We start from the raw sequence: 21332 nt of genomic DNA on the forward strand, positions 1-21332 counted from the left end.
AAATAAATAAAATCTTTAAAAAAAAAAATGCTTACAGTTCCTTACAAGAGTAGGAGCTCAATTTGTGTTGGGTGTGGTTGTTTTCTGTGACTTGGGTATGTAAGAAATAATTTGAATTATTCATGATAGATTGTCAGAACTGAGTGGTCACCCAGGGACATTCACAATGGACATCCCCTGACAACCCTGGACTGGAATGCAATAAGCTGTGATGTCCCTGGGTGCAGTGGCTAGATCTGATTTTTTACTGTAAAGGCGGGTATGTCAGGTTTCTTATGAGGTAGTAGTGCTACTTTAAGTTGGATCATTCTTAAAATTGTACGTCTAAGAGGGAATGTATGGGCAGGTGAGTTCCTGCACATGGGGCAATCAAAGAATGGAAGGGAATGGACATCCATGGGATATCATATAGTAACTGAACCCCATTTTGTGATGATGCCCCTTTCGGGAACCCTGCAAACCTCAAAAGCAAGGGATTGTAGGGCATTTGGGCAGCTCAGTTGGTTAAGCCTCCTCCTCAGGTTCGGCTCAGGTTGTGATCTCAGGGTCATGAGATCAGGCCCTGCATCAGGCTCTGGGCTCAGTGGGGAGTCATCTTGGGATTCTCTCTCCTCTGTCCCTCTCCTCCCCCTCCCCGCTCTCTCAAATAAATAAATCTTAAAAAAAAAAAAAAGGCAAGGAGTTGTGTGTTTCAGTTTTCCTGGAGTGAGGGGTGTTTAAAGGAAATGGGAAACATTAGAAAACGGTGGAACAGATTGTGGTGATGAATGGTGGGATTGAGACGTCAGAATTCTAAGGCTTCAGAGATCCTCCTCCCAGATCCCTCTTCTCCAGACACTAAAGGCTCTGGCAACATTTGCTACCACATTTGGCCCATCTTCCTACAGGACTACTGCCTCTCTAGCTGGTCCATCTGTGCTAGTCTAGCCTTCCCTGTGGGTCAAGAACCCACACCTGAGGGACCCGTGTCCTCTCTGCTCCGCACAGCCCCAACCACACAGCTGGTACACAGTACCTAATGGACAACAATTTAGATTGCTAAGATTTTGAACTATTTTATTTGAAGAGATTTTCTTCTACAGTTCTAGTTATAAACACAGAACAAATGCTATTTGAGTGAGGGCATCATAGGCATCATTGTATTTGGACAAATCATATCATAATCTTTACATTTTAAGCCATACTTGAAGACACAATACAACCTTTTTAACAAAGTGTCAGTCATAACAAAACATAATTGTTCATTCTACAGATTATTCACTCTTCTAAAATAACCACTACATATGAAAACATTGTAGAGACATCTAAAGAACCCCATTAAGATTTTTCTTAGAAAAATGACACAATAATGCAAATTACATTTTCCTTTTCTTTACTAGGAACAAACTGTGACATCCATTTGAGAAAGCAGCAGCCAACCCTACCAAAGTCATCTCAGTGGACTTTCACTCCTCAAAATTGGCCATCTTTTACATTTAATGTGTTCTAGAGGAATGATAAAAATGGTGATGTCAAGTGCAGAAGTTAGCATTATGTCCATTGGTATGTATTTTATACCGTGTTCCTAAATTAACACAAGAGAATGAAAACAGCAAATATTCTTACATGAATGAAACGTAAGGAGAGAAAAATACCCTTTGATAAGTGATCACACAGGTTGCGTCAACCGACTTTCCGTCAGGACCGGTGTCTTAATGACCATTTAGTAATGCTTTTTATGGAAGTGTTTTAAAGGCATAGGTACAAACACACAAGTGAAGAGTTCCCCTCTCCCCCAATACTCACTTCCCTGACTTTGCTCCCCCTTCTCAAGGGATTGAGCTGTTGAGCCCTTAGCCACATAAGCTGTGTGCCTAGTAATTATCTTTAAAGCAGATCACATTTTTTTTTTTGGAAAAATGAAGTACAGAGAAGACTATGAAAGGTAGTGAGAAAAAAAGCATACCCTTAGAACAGAAACCTAGGTTGTGATGTTCAAATTTAGAGAAAAGATGGTTCATAAGAATTGTTAGATCATGAAGCAGTAGACAGACGAGAGGCAGCCAGGCCACAGAGCCCCAGTATGCCCGACAAATGTGGGCATCTTAGAGGACATGGGTTACAATGATATAGCAAACATTTTCACAAGGCTGTAAGCACTCCAGGTCAGGGGGCGTGACTCATTTACATCTATATCCCTAGTTCTTAATATATTGTCCTGCACACAACAGACTTTCAGTAAGTATTTCTGGGAACCAGGGAATGGAGCTGAATCAGCTCAGTGCTTTCAAAGCCTTTCTTGGGGGGTGCCTGGGTGGCTCAGTGGGTTAAGCCTCTGCCTTTGGCTCAGGTCATGATCTCAGAGTCCTGGGATCAAGCCCCACATTAGGCTCTCTGCTCAGCAGTAAGCCTGCTTTCGGCCTGCTTCTCTGCCTACTTGTGATCCCTCTCTCACAAATAAATAAATAAAATAAAATTTTTAAAAAGTCATTCTGGATGGTATCTACTCACTATTTCATTCACTCCTCTGTCTAAGGCAGGATGAGAAAGACACTTCATTCATCTCACTCTGATGGCTGGGCAATGGATGCCAGGCAGCTCTGATGACATGGACTATGAGACCAATTCCTGGCACAGAGGAAGGGAGTGCTACTGATTCATGATGCCACCATCAGAGAACAGTGGCACAGACGTTATCTAGTCAAGGAAAAGGCATCCAACAACTCACCCATGTTCCCTTTCTGTCACTATGCTGCCTCACGAGTGCTCTGTATTAAGCCACTGCTCATTAGACGCTGGTTGATCAAGAAGGCCAAGGCCTTTCCACTCAATTTACTTGTGTGGCCAAACAGGTAGGGTCATGACCTGGAAATCTGAAAACATGGCATCCACAATGCTCATTAAGTAATTCTTTACTGAAAGAAAACAAGTATTTCCTTCTAATTCCCTTTGGAGAGAAAGAGCTTTGTCCATCTGAGTACAGCTTTAACTGACATCTAAGGCGTTTGGAATTACTTGGGATTTTGGTTCAAGAAAACATGGCCGAGCTCAATTCTCTTTGGTATTCATGCTAAATCTTAATCTATTTGTTTCTTAATAGAATCCAAAACCTTCTCAGTACTTCATTGTTATGACTTAACCCACACTGTTGAAAAAATCAACTCCTACTCTTTCATCAGAAAAACTTTCAAGGATGCTAAGGGGAGAGGCCTCTGAAACCAAGAGTGTTAAGAAGAAAGCCAGAAAGAAGAACAGGGAGAACCAACCTCCCTCTGCTACCCAGATCATTCTTCATAAAACGGGTTTCTTCTGGCGAGGTGGCTCCCACTAGCAGGGGTCCTCTCGCTAACTCTCCTCCCCATCGTGGGAGGTTGGCACCCCTCAGAAGCATGTCAGAAAAGAAGGATGAAGCATTGAGAGAAAGGAAGAAAGCAGAAGAATATTATCAAAGAGTACTACACTGTACACCTGAAACTAATATAACACTGTATGTTAACTATACTAGAATTAAAATAAACACTTAATTAAAAAAAAAAAAGCAAGTCCTGGGGGATGACAGGGACCTTTCAAAACAACATTCCCTCATCATAGGTAGAGTCTTCACTACAACAATGGCACCAATGTGAGAATAGAGCTAAATTAAAATTATCCTCAAAATGCCAACATAGCTGATGTGCACAGCCCGAAGAATGATGACCCAAATCCACAGGTCAGTTCCTATTACACATTCCTCCTCGCCCAAGTACAGCTGGCAGTCCAGAGTGACAAAAACGTTGTTAGACGTCTGGACATCTTAGAGCAATAATATGCCAGGACGTGCATGCACACACACACACACACACACACACACACAGATAATATGCACATATGCACACACATCAAACCCGGTTTATAAAAAGAGCTTTGTGGATCAGAGTATTCCTTCACTTGGTCCAAGAATCTAATTGTTGGCATGAGGGAAACAGACCCAAAGAACGTAACCAGGAAGAGAACTGGTTGGCAGCAATAATATTACATTTAAATGATATGGTTATTTACAAGCAAAGGTCTAATTGTCCAGAACAAATTCAACTGGCTAGACTCTTCGGAATACACAAAGTGAAGCTTTAAAAAAGTTAAGATCTGTAGCAACAAAAGTTAACACTATCTAAAATAAATTAGATTTTTAAATATATGCAATGAAATTATAGGTCACTGGAAATTCAATTCCATAATGAATATAAATTAATATAAATCTATTATTAAAGTACCATCCCTAAGAAGATTTCAGTTGAGTTTTAAAAAAAAAAAAGGCTGAGTATTTGAATAAATGGGTATGGCTTAGAAACCCTTAAGGAACGTAAGTAGAGTACCAATATGATTATTTGGTGACAAGATCCAAGAGCTGTTCCCAGGTCCACAATGAAGGCTTGCCTCAATTTACTTAATAGAAGTATTCCTAAAAAGTTGTGCAAATAGAATTTTTACAACCAGACCCCCTATTTTCACTCTGCTCGCAGGCCATGGTTGTCAAGAAACCCTGTAGTGACCTTGTGAGAACCTGGGGAGCTCTGCCAAAGTGACTGGTCCTCTGCACCATGTCCGCGGGATGAATGCCTACCTGAGGCACTGGGTAACCTCGCAGAACACATGGATTTGCCATGACAGTTTTTTGTTTTTCTGCGGGACGTTCTTAAAGTGAGGTGCACTGTAACTGGAATGTTAGAGCAGAAGGATGGACTCCAGCTCCCAGCTTCACCATCCTATTACAAAAGATCAGAGAAGCTCAGAAAGAATAACATTTCTATAAGTATATATATTTTTTAAAGGGATGGAGCTATGACTGGCAGAAACTTTATATTCGTGTTAGCTGACTTACTGACAATTGCTGGAGCTGGGGCTCCATCTGACTCAACCACCAAGGCAAGTAGAGCAACTTCCCGAATTTCAGAGATACCACCAGAGGCCATTCCTCTTCCACAAGAGTTTCTTCCCTCTCCAGCAGCAAAGTCCCACAGCTATCCTCACCTTTCCTCATAAAAGCAAAGTGTGAATTAAAAGGCTAAGGTTAAATTAGAAAGATGTCTGATCTAAAGATGATGAACTTATCTTTCTTATCTCAAAAACAGAACTAAGTCAAAGACATTCATCAAAAGTAACTCTTAAAGGCAGTTTTTTTTTTTTTTTTCCTTATTTGGTCTTCCCTTCCCATTTAAATTTAAGACTTGATTTCAAAAAAAAAAAAAAAAAAATATATATATATATATATATCTATCTCCATCCTTCTAAACAATACATCCTCTCTTTTAAACAATACAGAATGCCTAGCAATGCAACTTATCTGCCACCTAAATGAAATAAGAGGTTACACCTGTCTATTCAGTACACATAATTGCAAAAGAAGTTTGGAAAAATAGCTGAGAAGGTTTTTAAGAAAGGTTCTGGGAGGACTGGAAGCTTGTAAGGACTCACTCTAGGGCTCCATCATTGTAAGTTTCCTGGAAAGTAGTGTGCAAATAAAATAAACACAGAACCCTATTTTTAAACCACTGGAAGTATATGTGGGTAAGAATAGGGGAGAAAAGGGGTGAATAACAGTGTTAATATAAATGTATCTCAAGTAAAATGAAAAATCTCTCACTTAAGATATTTCAAGTGACCTAAATAAAACAGATTTTAAAATGATCTTTACCATTCACATCAACTATTGACTTTGGTCCTTTACTAAAGCAGACACAATGAATCTTCTTTTTCTTGATCAGTTTAAGTCACTGGCCCAAGGGTACCATATTTGATGAAAATAGTATCATGGATTTGTTCCCATCATTTAAAAATCAATAATTAAAAAAATAACAAAGTTGGTCTCTTTTCTCCACAAGTGTTCAAGTAATTAGTTCAAGTAAGCTTATTTACAGCTATTGTACATGTGACCTACATTAACCCATTTTCTCCCTTTAGAAATTAGCCTCCCTGGAAATGGGACACTACTTTTTTTTTTTTCTTTTTCTGCCTTGAACCAGGTTTCTTTTAAATCCTAAATCGGTTCAGTCATGTTTCCGTTTTATTGGGCAGATAAAGAGAGGAAACCAGCAAGTTGTGTCCAAAGGCCGGGAAACGTCTGAATGCTTCCCAACTATCTGAGAAGATGTTGTACTTGAGAAAAACTCGATGTTCCAAGCTGGTGGACAGGGTCACATCTCTGCTCATGATGTAGATGCCGTCGTTGTGCAGCGCGCAAGTCAAGTTAAGCCCCGATTTGGACGTGTTCTCCTTGAGGTAGAGCCACTGCCGCGTAACCGTATTGTAGGACTGCACCGTGAGCATGTCCTCGCTCTGGCTGCTCCTCCGGTTGGGCCCCAGCTCATGCAGACAGCCGCCCACGATATAGATGGTCTCCTCAACAGATACCATCTGCTGCTTGCGAATGTGGACGTCACAGGTTTCAAACAGTGTCCAGATGTCGGCTGAGGGGCAATACTGCAAAATGTTCATGTTGCGGTCTGAAAGGAAGAAAGAAGCCAAATGAGGACATGGCCCTGAGCAGCACCACTGCCCGTGCACGCTATGATAACATCTGCCCCCGCCTGGACCATCTGGTCACACAGAGGCAAAACGACTCCAGAGAAGCAGAGGTTGGGACAACAGTAATGGCTGGGAGATCATCTGTTTAGAACCATCCCCCTTATCCGCATCCGGCATGCCCCTCCCTGGGAGACTCTCGGAATCAAGAAGGCCAGGACACGGTCTGCTGTGATTGGAGCATTTTAGAACCACCAGTCCAATGTAAAAAGAATCAGAGCCTTGGAACTCTCCTCAATCACTAAAGAATTACTGACATCTTAATACAGGTGACAGGCGGAGCCCCAAGGGATCTACTCTTGACAAGCAACTCTACTAAACAAGACAAGTGAGCCAAGCAAGATCTTCAAGGGTTAATCTAAAGGAAACAACACACAACTGCAAGTCAGGAGAAACCCTAGAAATTCTCACTGCGGCCTTCAAGCCATAGAATCACTTGGCAATTCGATGTCCTGACTATACAGCAGAGACATACTCACAAAGGCCCTTCCCTCTCCCCGAAGCCTGCTTCCCCAGAGATGGCTGGTTCTTGTGTGGATAAAATCAGAAAGTAGATCAAAGGCTACTCTAACATTATCTTGAATTCACAGCTGCTTTAAGGAAAAATACTGCCTACTTTCTTTTTGAAAAATGCTTGTGAAATTTAAAATAACTAGTTTCATTTTTCTTTAATTGTTCTTTTTTATCCTCTTCTCCTCTAGGAAAGAGTAAGTGGCATATGTTAGCCTCAGCAGAAGAAAAAATGCTCTGAGTTATCAGAACGAATGAACTTTCTCTTTGTTGTTGTTGTTGTTGTTTAAACAAACAAAATCCATTCAGTGTAACAGACAACTCAGTTTGGGAAGAGACATGGAACTAAAGGGTACAACACTTCCTCCTGACACAGAGGGACCCACCCCCAAGTTAGCAAGGATAAAGGAGCTCCACCCCCACCTCTGGTATCAAGTTGAGGGCCTCTTAGAGGGCACAGAAAGAATGGAAAGGAGACCGAGTCCTGTGTGTGCACGTGTCCCCCCACCTGTAGAAATTTCAGAATTGCTACAGCTTTAGCAAACAGTCCCTCTCTTTTCCACCCACACTAATACCTCCTTGTATTTCTTTTTATTGTAGATATTATGAAGAAACTCATTCCAGAGACAGTCCAAGGGAGTTTGGTTCCAATGTATCAAAAGTGCTCCTTAGTAACCTGGCTTCCCACCGCATGAATAAAGGACTTATTTCTCAGTTCCAGGTCTGAAGGTCTTCCCAGGTCTTCTGTAAATGTTTTCTCTCCTCACCCAACAAGGGCTCAGACCATGATGAGGTGGTTTGAGTTGGTGGAATAACCTTTTTGCTTTTATACTGAGAGGTGATTCTGAACTTCAGCAAATCACCCTGCTTCCCTTGAGTGATTACTATTGCTCTCTATGGGGTTTCTTTTAATTTCCTCAATGCCTGCTACAGAATCAATATAATCAAACAGCTGTCATAAAAATCATGAACTATTACTTCCTAAATTTTAAAAGGCTACCTAACTTAAGAAGTCAGCCAGCCAAGAGCCCAACTTTGAGCCCTGTATTTTGTTTTATGACAATTATAATTCCTTATTTAAAATCCAGGTAACTATTAGGAAGTGCTGGGAAGATCCCACACAGAAGAGGAGGGGTGTTTCAGAGTACAAGGGACTGTCCCGCCCTCTCATCTCAGAAAACCCGTTTTCAACCCTTACACAAACACTCATCCATCCACATCACCGAACCATCCCATCACAGGTATTTGGCTCGGGGGATCCAGGGCAGGAATCACCATGGGTGGCCCGAGTGAAGAAGGTACATTAGTAGTGGCCTGAGAAACTAGAAAACACACAAACAAGGGTTTTCCAGGTCAAATCTAAAGAACATTTGCTCAGCCAGTGTCATGGAAAAACTAGGAAATCTACCAGCAGAGTACTCTTGGGTTACAGTGCTGCCTGTCAGGGCTTCCCAGCTCCTGGTCACAAGAGAAGCCAAGGGATATGTGTGCATTATGTCAGCCCACAGAGTGCATTCTGGGTTACAAAATCTGGGGAGGAATCAGAATTCTTAGAAATGTTCAAAAGTAAATAACTGTATTTACTTTCCTAAGAGAAGAGACACACAGACACCCAGAGGTACATATGCACACACAGGAATTCTCTGGGGGCTATGGTTTCGTTAAGCACATGAAGTTGACCACTGTACCCAAACACCAATGTGGAAGGTAAAAGAAATGGCTGCTAGGTCTCTCTCTCTCTCTCTCTTTTTTTTTTTTCAATTATTTGTTACCAAAAAAAGCTGCCAATTATCTTATCTTTAGTGGAAAGTCATGAGGGAGAGGCACGGATAAAAAAAAAAAAAAGCTCACTGCTTCCCATGCATTCCTCTTGGTCACTGCCTCTCCTTAGATGCATAAACACAGCACCTGTACTGAGTTCAACAGTGGCCCCCTAAAAGATATGCGCTTTCTATTGCTGTCAAATAATTAATAAAATCTTTTTTAAAAAATAAAAAATAAATAAATTTCATTGGCTGAGAGGTAACTCAGACACAAGTGGGGGAGAGAGATAAAAGGCAAGACACACTTCTACCTAGTGGGCCACCACCACCTCCTAACACAACCAAGTTTGTCACAATCATGTGAGATGCTATCTACCAAGAACAGCAGTATAAAACCTACTGGAAAAACTTATTTCCAAATTTTTAATGCCAAATGCCCACCAAAAACAGTACAGCTTAATAAATAGCATAACCACCTCCCACTTCTGGTCAGGAAAAAATTCTCTTATATTCGTGTCTCTTGTAATCCTCTTACACTATGTGAACAACAGCCTTGAGCTGAGCTTCTGGAATTGTCTGATATGTTTGTGCTCAAGAATGAAGAAAGTGAAAACACAGATCTGCAAGGATGTTCTGGCCCTAAATTCCATAGTGTTAAATGTGTTTAGGAGAAGGATGGCACTTACCCAGTCCAGTCACAAGACAGGCGGTCACAAGGCTGGATTTCCAGAGCAAAAAGAAAATACATACTCTCTTCATCACATCCTCTACCCCATTCAATTTTCATGCTCACACAAAGGCATCAAAGATCCCTTCTGTCCAAAGTACCCTTGTAATACTCAACTCTCTTCCTCCCAGATATGCAAATATCCAGTATATAATGTATGAGATTACAATATGTACATCAGAGCGTTTCCCCAGGCTGCCCAAGCTCACATGGAAGAGGATCACTTACTTGGCCCCTTCACTTACCTCTGGTCGTATATCCTCCAATGACATAAATTTTTCCCTTACACTCACACGCAGAGAACTCGGCCAGAGGATTTGGTAAGGGTGCCACAAAATTCCAGGCATCCTGCTCGGGATTGTAACACTCAACATTAGAAACGGCCTGCCCACCAATGGCATAGAGTTTTGAATTAACAGCCACAAGTTTGAAGTTAGACCTGAAAGAGAGATACAAAGGCCCAGAGAGTCAGTTTTCTTGACCATTAAAAGAAGGCAATGGCATGAACTACTAAAGCAGACTGAGGAATGTGCTGGATATCTAAAGAAAATGAGCTCTCCAAGTTGGGTACCATTCTGCCTGGGGACAGAGGAATGGCCAAATGACACCTCAAATTTCACTCCTATCTCAGAATTCACAAGAATGAAGCATTTTTCAAATTTTAGCAATTAGAGATAAGCAACTCAATATAACCAAGAGTAGTCTTGCTTAGCCTTATGCCAAGAACCAAAGAAATTTTGTATATAGTAGGCTTAATATTTCTTTTAAAAGCGGGAGCAAGTGTTCAGGGAGGAACACATAACCACCTCCCTCCCTTGTCTTTCTACTCAGCATGTTTCCCATTCTTCCTCCCCATTGAGGAGGCTCCATGTTAGGTACACGCTAGCACCTCCTATGGTGCGAATGCTAAGGGTGGATGCTAGAGGGTAGTTCAAAGACCCCTTTACCACAAGTGCACCTGACAGATCTCTCGCCCCCCCAATCCCACCACTCCATACAAAGGCATCTTACATACTGTTTCACAACACTATAGGGCTACATAAGCACCGAACTAACATATTTTGATACAGCACACTTACGGGGGATTCCATATGTTAACAAATACTTAAATCAACAAATGCTCACTTATCATAATAGAAAATAATTTTAGGGGCACCCGGGTGGCTCAGCTGGTTGAGCGTCTGCCTTTGGCTCAGGTCATGATTCCAGGGTTCTGGGATGGAGCCCTAGCTGTGTCAGGCTCCCTGCTCAGTAGGGAGTCTGCTTCTCCCTCTCCTTCCTGCTCATGCTCTCTCTCACTATCTCTGTCTCTCTCAAATAAATAAAATGATTTTAAAAGGAGAAGACACTGGTTTTAAGCCCCATATTCAGTAATACAATCAAATACTGCTCATCAGCTTCAGATGCTACATAAAAGTCTTGTAACTTTTAACTTCTGAATTGAAAAGAAAAAACTAATTTGTTCCAGTGTAGTGCACAGAAATTAATGACTCCTTGAAGGCCAGATGGGATACACATTTGGGCCAGTCTCCCAGATCGGCGCAGCAGTCTCAAGTTTACAGGAGTGTGAGCAGAGCACAATGCAACAGAAAGACCTGAAGCAGCTCTCTGACTCTAGCCCAAACACCGCAATTCACTATTGCTGGTATGGGGATAATACCCATCACAGGATGGTCAAGACATTACAGGCAACAGTATCTCAGGAAGTACCACACTGAGATAAGATACTATCATTATAATTTCTTAGTTTTCTAGTGTTTGAAATAAAGAAAGTAGACCACGTAAATTTAGAGACCACATCTACCACCAATACAACAGTGTCTTCAAAATTAACAATATGTTAAGAAAGAACGGGGGTCGAGGCCACATAAGAAAAACGCAGGTAAGAGGGTAGATGAGGAAGAAACAGGGAACAAGTCGCTCATGTGTGATCTCCTAGCAGGAGTGTAATCAACACTGATGCACCATGACATAGGACATGTGGGTAATAGCCACCTACACCTACTAAAACAGTAAGATGTTTTCAAAGGTGCCTGCAACGTGTCCGTTTAAATGAGTCTGTTTAAACGTGTCCGTTTAAATGAGTTGTTTTTCAAATCAGAAAGTGAACAGAGTACTCTTCAGCAAAAACCTCACATTGTCCATTATACCTAGCCAGCCAGTCACATTTCATGCCAACAGACTTCGCTGGGGTGGCAGTCACTGGGGGGTCTCTACTTCATGTTGCTTACTTTGCCTGCTGCCAATGGTCCTTAAAATCTGACCATGATGCCCTCTCTGTGTGTGCAAATTTGGGGAACCAAAGGAAATAAAGCTTGCAAGTAAGGACTAAATTACCAGCCTGCAATTTGTTTTTGCTCCCTAAAGGTACGCGGATAGTAAATTTTCTAAGATCAAAACAGTTTTTAATATTCATCCAGCATTTAAAAAAAGGGGGGGGCCACCTGGGTGGCTCAGTGGGTTAAGCCGCTGCCTTCAGCTCAGGTCATGATCTCAGGGTTCTGGGATCGAGTCCTGCATTGGGCTCTCTGCTCAGCAGGGAGCCTGCTTCCCTCTCGCTCTCTCTCTGCCTGCCTCTCTGCCTACTTGTGATCTCTGTCAAATAAATAAATAAAATCTTTTAAAAAAAATATTCATCCAGCATAATCACTTGTCCTAAGTAAACATGTAAGGGCTGAATGAGTAAGCAGTTAAAAGTAAACAATTCCATCTCTCCAGATCCAGCATGCTCAAATTCACTTGAAGAGAAGACGCTTTTCAATATTGAGTTGAAGATAAAACTGCCACCCCAAACCAGACCACTTAGTGAAGACGCGTCCTGCTGAGGATTATGAGCCCAGGCTCACACCGGGAGAGCTCAGCTCCACTACCCAACGGCTGTGTGACCTTGAACAAGTCAGCGAATCTTAGTTCATCTGATCCTCAGTTTCCCGACCTGTGAAGTGGAGAAAGGAACATATAACACACAGGAAGAGTCGAAAAGGGGAACACCTGCAGAATGGGGTCACAAAAGGGAATGCTTTTTCTGGGCATCATAAGGCTAAATTTCTTAACTCCGAGAAGGTCTCTTTGTCATTTGTTAACTGCAACAGTCACCCTCTGGGATGTATTCTGGAATTACATACAAAGTGCTCTCTCATCCATAAATTCTCACCATGAAGCACCTCATTTCCTACTCTCTGAAAGTAACTCTTTCACTCTTTACTTCCTGAAGGGTGAAAGTATGAATCCAAGCTATGGCTTTTTTAAAAAAATTGTCATCTCTAGGGGCGCCTGGGTGGCTCAGTGGGTTAAAGCCTCTGCCTTCAGCTCAGGTCATGATCCCAGGGTCCTGGGATCGAGCCCCATATTGGGCTCTCTGCTCAGCAGGGAGCCTGCATCCTCCTCTCTCTCTGCCTGCCTCTCTACTTGTGATCTCTGTCTGTCAAATAAATAAATTAAAAAAAAATTTGTCATCTCTAGTGTTTTTTTTTTTTTTAAAGATTTTATTTATTTATTTGACAGAGAGAGATCACAAGTAGACAGGCAGGCAGAGAGAGAGAGAGAGAGGGAAGCAGGCTCGCTGCTGAGCAGAGAGCCCGATGCGGGACTCGATCCCAGGACCCTGAGATCATGACCTGAGCCGAAGGCAGCGGCTTAACCCACTGAGCCACCCAGGCGCCCCATCTCTAGTGTTTTAATATTGATCCCTGACATACTACCCTCAGGGGGTAAAAAGAATAATTTTTAAACCAAATAATGATGTATTGTAGCTACATCCTTGACTGAATTACAGTAAATAGAAATAAAGGTAAAAAAAAATGCTGATTTAACTACTACTTCACCTTAAGGAAATAAAGAGCCAGCAAATCCTTAAAAACTAAGTGGCATGAAACACGCTGAACCCTGCTACACAGATCAACAGTAGCTGTATACAGCTGTACGGCGGCCGGTGACACAGAGGTGTGAGCGGCTTCGAGTGCTGGCCCTGTAACTGTGCAAGCTTATGAAACTCACCCTCAGTTTCCCCTTGGGGAGATGGAGCCAATACTACTACCACTCCCAAAGAGCTGCTGTGAGCGTGAAATAGGAAGTGACGTCTAAAACAGTGTCTACAACATGTGGCCCGGAGTAAAGAGCTCAAGAAATAGGAACCATTGTTAGGGCTTGCTACATAGAAAAGTTTGTTGCCATAGGAGTAAACATCAGAAAGAAATGGCAAGATCTTTTCTCAACCACTCAGAAAAGACTTACATAGTTCGTGGAGCACTCGAGTCTTTGCGTCCCCTCCTCCTCCTCCTGATGCCTACCTTCTGCCACTTCTCTATGGATTAACCTCCCCTGGGGACCAGCATGTCACTACCTACTAGGTGTCTGAGAGACTGGAGAACACGAAGCAACTACTGGACAAAATCATGATGAGTGGGGGATGAATAGAAACATAGTTTTCTTTCCTTCCCACTATTCTCAGGCTCCGCTGCAACCTTAACCAGAAAGGAGACCAGAAATGCCCTAAAATACTAAACTTTGGCCTAGAGAAAAAGGGAACAGCTAAGGCTGACGACAGTAATTCCATCTCAGCCAGGAAACTTGTTTAACTCTCTCCCAGCTTCTCGTTCACACACAGAACAATTGCAGAGCAAAAGTACAGGGCAATCAGAGAGACTAGAGATGTTAGAGATGGAGAAATGAATGACCAGGATTGCTGCAATAGTAGCCAGTTCCTGCAAGTTATCACCAATGAAAGTGAGGAGGGAGGGCAAGCAATGTTGTGGGTACACAGGCTTTCACATGGATGTCCTGACAACTCCTGAGATCAAACCCACATGCAGACCACTGGGCAGTGTGGTATCCCTGGACTTCAAATCAGCCTCTCTGCTCTGCTGTGTTCTCACACTGCCATTTTCAAGTGTTCGGGCACAACAACTAACATCTCTTTCTTCCTTTTGGGGGGGGGGGGAGGGGAGGGAGCACTACTGGTCACATGCACCATTTTCTCCAGGGTGCAAAGGGCTTTACAGAATCTCTCAAAGCTAGGGTTCCTGCCTGCCCCATACAATAAGATTCTGAGATCACCACCCTATTCAGTCGTGAGGAATGTGGGCTGCTTTGCATTTGACCACTTTGTCATAGTAAAACAGTAAAGGTACATCACAGAGGCAGTGAATCAAGCCGGATGTGAAATGCTGTGTAATCACGGGGGCTGAAATCTGCTTTTCCTCAAGGTTCTAAGTTTCCTCTGGTGTTTACAGAAACTGTATTAGATACATTATCCAGAAACAATCCCATTCTAAGTTTCATTTTTACTTGTTTCATCATGTAAACTCCTTGAGGACAGGAACCATGTCGTCTTTGTTGTTTGCCCAATAATGACTAGACATGAAGGCTGTGGTGAAGCTCAAACACACGTAATGAAATTTTTAAAAGCAGCACAAAGCATCTGTGCTCCACTTCTCTGAAGAAAATAATTTTCAAGAAAATTAAAAAATGCACATGAAGATGGTCACTGCCAGTCTATAAGCCAAACTGTAAATACTCTAAATGGTTATATCTATTCAATGGATATTTACATTTTGGACTCTACTTACTACACACCTTAGCAATTTACTTGACTTTCTATGCCTCGGTTTCTGACTGTAAAATGGGAACCTGCCTGATACAGTCATTGTGAAGAATAATTGAAATAATACATGCAAAGCAGTAAGAACAGTACCTAGCACAGAGTAAATGTTCAGTTAAATGTTACCTAACATTATTTTTCCGCTATTATAAATAACTATAGTGACTGTTACAAGATAAAAATATTCACAATGTTACATTTCAAAAAAAATAAAATAATAGTCACTTTTTTTACAATAACATATGATATATCCATAATTCAAAAACAATGGCGCATTTCAAGCATCTATGAATTAGTGGATACCACATTAGCAGTAGGAGCACACAGAAGCAATGAACTGGACTTGACTGGAAGGGAGAGAAACAAACATAAACAGAAAACTTCAATTCGAGGTGGAGAGTGTTCTAGAGAAACAAAGAATTTGAATATTTAGCCTAACTGAGAGTTCAGAAAGGCACATCCAGTTGAGGTCAAATTTGAGTCAAAGTATGAGAGAAATAAAGGTAGTTACAAATTTCAATATGGTACCCAATTTTAAAATTTGGTGGAAAAAAGTATCTGTGTAGAAAAAAAAACAGTAGCTCGGGGTTGCCTGGCTGGCTCAGTCAGTAGAGCACGAAACTCTTAATCTCAGGGTTTTGAGTTCAAGCCCCACCTTCGCCTAGAACCTACTTAAAAAATAAATAAACAAAAGTTAAAAAAAAAAAACTACGAAATTCCTGAGAATAACTGCAAAAAATATATAGACTATACAAAGATTATAAACCTTTCCTGAAAGATCAAAAGACCTAAATACATGGAAAAACAAACCATTTTTATATCTGCAAAGTATTACGGAACTATTAATCCTCCTCCAACTTAACTGATAAATACAATGTCATCCCAATTAAAATTCCAACAGGACTTGACAATCTGATTCTAAAGTTTCTCTGAAAGGGAAAATGTACAAAGAATAGCTAAGAGAATCAAAGTAAAACAGAAAAGGGGCTCCTAGGTGGCTCAGTGGGTTAAGCCTCTGCCTTTGGCTCAGGTCATGATCTCAGGGTCCTGGGATCGAGCCCCGCATCAGGCTCTCTGCTCAGCAGGGAGCCTGCTTCCCCCCTCTCTGCCTGCCTCTCTGCCTACTTGTGATATCTCTCTCTCTCTGTCAAATAAATAAAATCTTAAAAAAAAAAAACAACAGAAAAAAATGGGTCTCCATTCCACAAGGCAACAAAATAGTTTACCAAGCCGCAATAATTTAAAAATATGCTATTGGTAAAGGAATAGCCAAACTGTCAATATGGAAACAGGAAAATTAGTGTCTGATAACTGGTTGTGCAAATCACAGTGAGGACTGAGGCCACTGAGACATTTAAGAAACATGCTATAACCTTACATTATACCTTACATAAAAATAAATCCCAAACACATTCAAATATAAATGTAAAAAAGCAAAACCATAAAATAGATTATAAGACAGATGAATATTTGTATATTCTTAACTTGTAGACATCTTTCCTGTGCAAGATTAAAAGGTAATAGGATATACATGACAAATTTGACTCCAAAAAAATTTAAATTTCCTCATGTAAGAATACATGATAAACCTGATGTCCAAAGTTGGAGGCTCACAATTCCGGTGTTGTCCTACAGTTTGTTTGGTCTGCAAGGTTTCTGTTATTGTTGATGTTGGTTTTTTCAATGCAGTAAGTTGCCAGCCTTTAAAAATCAGGGGATCTGGCTGTCTGGCAATGCTTTCTATACTTGGAGATAGCAACAAGCTGTGGGTGAGAAGGGTGGGGCCCTCTTGCGGTGGGGTGAGGGGTGAGAGCTCTCTGATTCATCATCACTCCAACCCACCCCTCTACTCATCGACACCAGCCTAGTCACTTTGCGGATTTTATTTTTGAGGACTTCCAGTAAAATAAAGGAAGGGGGAAAACAGTGCAACATTACCTAAGAGCAAGAAAGTGATTCTATATATGTAAACAGAATTTCTAAACTGAATATGAAAAAGACAAACCAATTTTCTTTTTCATTGGCAAAGACCACTTATAAAAGATATACGAAGGGCCAATAAACATCTGAGAGGAAAAATTTCTCTTCCAAGCAGAAAGTTTCACACCAGTGTTTGCCCACTGGATTGGTAAAAATAAAAAATGATGATAATATCTTGTCTTGGCAGGAGTATAGGAACTGGCAAGCTCAGACACTGTTGATAGGAGAGGAGATCTGAACAATGTTCTGATGGGCAATTTGGCAGGAGGTACCAAAATTTAAAACTTATATATACTTTGGCCCACCTATCCAGGGATTCCAGGAATTTGTCATTTAGGACTACTGAAAAATGCCTCTAAGAGAGGCACATATATGCCAAGATGTTCAACACAGCATTTTTTTTTTTTTAAGATCTTATGTATTTGAAAGAGAGAGTAAGCAAGTGAGAGAGCACAAGTGTGGGGAGGGGCAGAGGGAGAGAGAGAAGCAGACTCCCTCTGGAGCGGGAGCCCAACATGGGACCCATTCCAGGACCCTGGGATCATGACCTGAGCCAAAGGCAGATGCTTAACCAACTGAGCCACCCAGGCATGCCATTATAGCATGATTTATAATGGCAAATAGAAACAATTTAAATGCTCATGAGTAAGGGATGGGCTGATTACATTACGGAACAGTCTTAATAGGCTAGAATACAGCTCTTAATGAGTGAGAAAGCTCTGTATTTGTTGATATTTGTTGATACAGAAAAAATTCTCCAAGTGGAATGGTCATAATAATCAGCACAGCCTAATAAACCTATGCTAAAAATATATATAAAATGCACACACACCCCTGCATGTACACGCATATATACATTTTCCCCTAACAATTACCAACATACTTATGTTTACATAAATGTACATTTATAACAAATATTTACAAATGTATAATATATAAATATATGTCAGTAGATACACGTATCTTTTACTCTGCTCTGTGGTTTTCCGTGTCATTTGTAATTTTTCTAAGCATGTATTTACGAATTACTTGAATACCTTTATTTTTTCCTGGAGGACATAAAGAATATTCCTGAAAAGAAAAAGAAAAAAGAAAAAAGACTATCAAGGATTTGTAAAGAAAGAAAAGGGGGCACCTGAGTGGCTCAGTTGGCTAAGCATCTGACTTGATTTTGGCTTAGGTCAGGATGCCAGCGTCATGAGATCAAACCCTGCGTCAGGCTCTGTGCTGGACTTGGAGCCTGCTTAGGATTCTCTCTCCCTCTTTAGCCCTCCCCACTTCTCTTAAAAAAAAAAAGGAAAGACAGAAAAATAAGAATTCTGTGAGGTGTTATGTTAGAGCTCAAGCTGGATTTGGGGGTGGAGGGGTTCTGTTGAGCAGCAGTTGATACAGCTGGACACACGTGTGTAGAGGTGACAGACAACCAGCCGGGCCTTTCACCCCAAATCTGAGCACCATTCGTAACCACTGAATGTCCCTTTGTTACTTCAATTAAAGCTTGTAGAATTTGCTTAAAAATAACACTTCTGATACCAAATCTTAAATACAGTATCATCTCAGTGGTATAAATAATACACTAAAAAGTGCTTGGAAGAAAACATGCCAATCTCTACATAGTATTGCCTCTGTGAGGGAGGGAACAGGAGTGATAGTCTTTCTGTTTCTTGATTCTTTTCCATTTTCCACTTTTCTAGAATAATTATGTATTATTTTTATCATCAGAAAAAAAAGAACACTTTCCAAAATGAATTTTATGTTATAGTAGAAATAAAGCCACTCTTCCCCCCACCCCGCCAGGCTGGGGTACCCTTAAGTCAAGTATGTATGTATAATGGTCTTCCCATTCCAGTTACAACTTTCTTTTCCTGGTGGTGAGTCCCCCAACTACTTGTTCCACACTTCAGGGAAGGGCCCATGTGGGGGTTGAGATGGATACAAGTGTAGCAGAAGAAAGAGTATTCCTGTCCTTTCGTGGGTCACACTGATTCTTCTCCCCACTTGTGTGTAAATGGCTCTGGGCCATCTTGAGTCCTACCATCTTTCTTTCCTACCATCTCTTCCTGTATCTGCTCTGCTCTCCCCCCCCCCCTTTCTTTTCGTTTCCCACCTCTGTTCCATACTCTCCCTTGCCTCCCCTCCTCCTTTACCTGTCTTCAAGGCACCCAAGCCCATGTTGGGAGCGATTTGGGGATGGGAGGGGAGAAGGTTGGGTGGACTGAAATGTTCTAATTCTGTATGTGACCCTTGCCAGGCTCAAATTTTAGAACAATGACGAAACTGTCTGGGAAGGAAGGGAGATGCAAAAGAGAGGATACAAAATAAAAAAGACAATCCAAGGTACAATTCTAATGGTTATCTCCTAATCACAGATTGGGGCCCCAGTGTGGAAAGCTTCAAAGTCAATAACAACAACAAAAATCCTCCCAAGACAGCATTACAGGTCACTGCCCGGTCTGTCACTGTAATCAGGATTAGAGCCTAAAAAATAAAAAAAAAAAAAAAAAACGTAAAAATGAAAGCAAACTTAAAAAAGTTTTCCTTTACAGTACCCTCCCAGGAAACCACAGACATCCCTCCCTCCCCCCCCCCCAAAAGAGGCAAAAAGGCAGTGTGCCTCAAAGCGCCAGACCTGCAAGGAAAGTACTCGGTTAGTTGACCTGGCGGGGGCCATTTCTTCCTCGAAAGTTCTCCGTTCCTTGGGAACTCTGCCAGAGTCCTAGCCAGCGACACTACTGAGGATGTCATTCCCACCTCAGCAAAACCTCCTGTGACTGCCCAGAAAACATCAGGGGAATGAACGAACTAGTGAGCAAGTGAATGAATGGAACGGGAAAAGAAGCAGCCCCGCTGGGTGCTTACCTCTTCTGGTTCATGGAGGCCACCTGGAGCCACTCATTGGTGCTGGGGTTGTAGGAGTGCGCAGCAGAGATTTCCTGGCTAGTGATCCTATACCCGCCCACTATGAAGAGGTAGTTGTCCAGGATGGCGGACCCGTAACCCCTGACGTTCACCAGGTCGGGAGGGAGGTTGTTGGCCAGCGGGAACCAACGTTCGGTCATCTCCTCATACCTGAGCATGGACGGGGGCTCCCCTTGGTAGGGGTGAGGGGCCAGGGGTCCCCCCAGGAAATCCCCCAGGGCTACAAGAACCGGAGTCCCGGTCATCCGGGCCTCTCTCAGCCTCTGCTTCAGGCTGACATCCCCGGGGGCCTGAGGAGGAGCCCCCAGGAGGTGGAACTGGGGCTTGCACAGCACCTCGTGGAAGTGGACGACCATGAAGCGCAGGCAGGCCTCCTGCAGGTCGGGCAGCCCGTACACCTGCGCCAGGCGGTACAGCTCCAGGCAGTTGGTGAGCCGCACCTGGGACAGCAGCAGCTGCAGCAGAGACGTGACCTGAAGGAAGGAGGCCGCTTCCACCAGCTCCGCCAGCAGGCTCACCTCGTCCATCTCCTCTTCCTCCTCCACCCCGCCGCCCTTCTCCGCCTGCGGGCCCAGGAGCCAGCCTTCGCGGGCCCCGCCGGCGTTGATGAAGTCCAGCACCAGGCGCAGGCCCGGGGCGCTGAGGCCGCGCAGCTGCTGCACCTCGGGGCCGCCGGCCTCCTGGCTCAGGGCCTCGCGCATGCCGGAGCGGTAGAGGGCGCGGAAATAGTCGCTCTGCTCGATAAGCTTCCTCTTGCTCACCGGGTAGCAGCGGTCCTCCAGGCGGATCTGCACCATCTCCTCGGCCGACATGGCTGGGGGGCTGGGGGCCGCGGGGGTGCCCGCCAGCTCTGCGCGCTCGCCTCCCCACCCCCACGCGCTCGCCGGGTTCCGGGTTGGGCGCGCCGAGGGATGGCGCCGCGGAGGAGGAGGGAGGCGACGGGCCGCCTTCAGCTCCCGCGTTCGCCCGGCCTATCTGGGTCGCGGCGGCGCCCCCGAGGCAGTCCCTCCTCCTGGGCCTGGGGGCGGCGGCTCAGCCTCGCTCCCCGAGAGCGGCCGCCCTGCCCGTCTGCTCTGCCTCAACGCCAAAAAAGGCCCGGCTGCCGCGCGCCGGGCGTCGGGAGGCGGCTGCCGTCCTCGTTCTGGTTGTCCGGGCCGCGTCAGCCGCCGAGGGGATCCCAGCCCCCAGTCTGCAGCCTCCTCCCACGCCTCGCTTCTCACTTCCGCCCGCAGGACCCCTGCCGCCCGCCAGACCTGCGAGCGGATCCGGCTTTCGGGGAGGGCTGGAGGGCTGCGGG

General features: G+C 43.3%; 1 protein-coding gene across 1 annotated transcript; it reads right to left on the minus strand.

Moving 5' to 3' along the window:
• Positions 1–1039: 1039 nt before the first annotated feature.
• Positions 1040–20985, minus strand: KLHL42 (kelch like family member 42). Its single transcript, XM_046010946.1, has 3 exons — positions 19976–20985; positions 9783–9976; positions 1040–6458 (listed from the first exon to the last, which is right to left on the minus strand). The coding sequence occupies exons 1-3, from the start codon at positions 20845–20847 to the stop codon at positions 6007–6009; spliced, it is 1518 nt and encodes a 505-aa protein (XP_045866902.1). The 5' UTR covers positions 20848–20985; the 3' UTR covers positions 1040–6006.
• Positions 20986–21332: the final 347 nt, after the last annotated feature.

The sequence above is a fragment of the Meles meles genome, chromosome 7 (genome assembly GCF_922984935.1).
Source record: "Meles meles chromosome 7, mMelMel3.1 paternal haplotype, whole genome shotgun sequence".
NCBI classification, from domain to species: Eukaryota; Metazoa; Chordata; class Mammalia; order Carnivora; family Mustelidae; genus Meles; species Meles meles.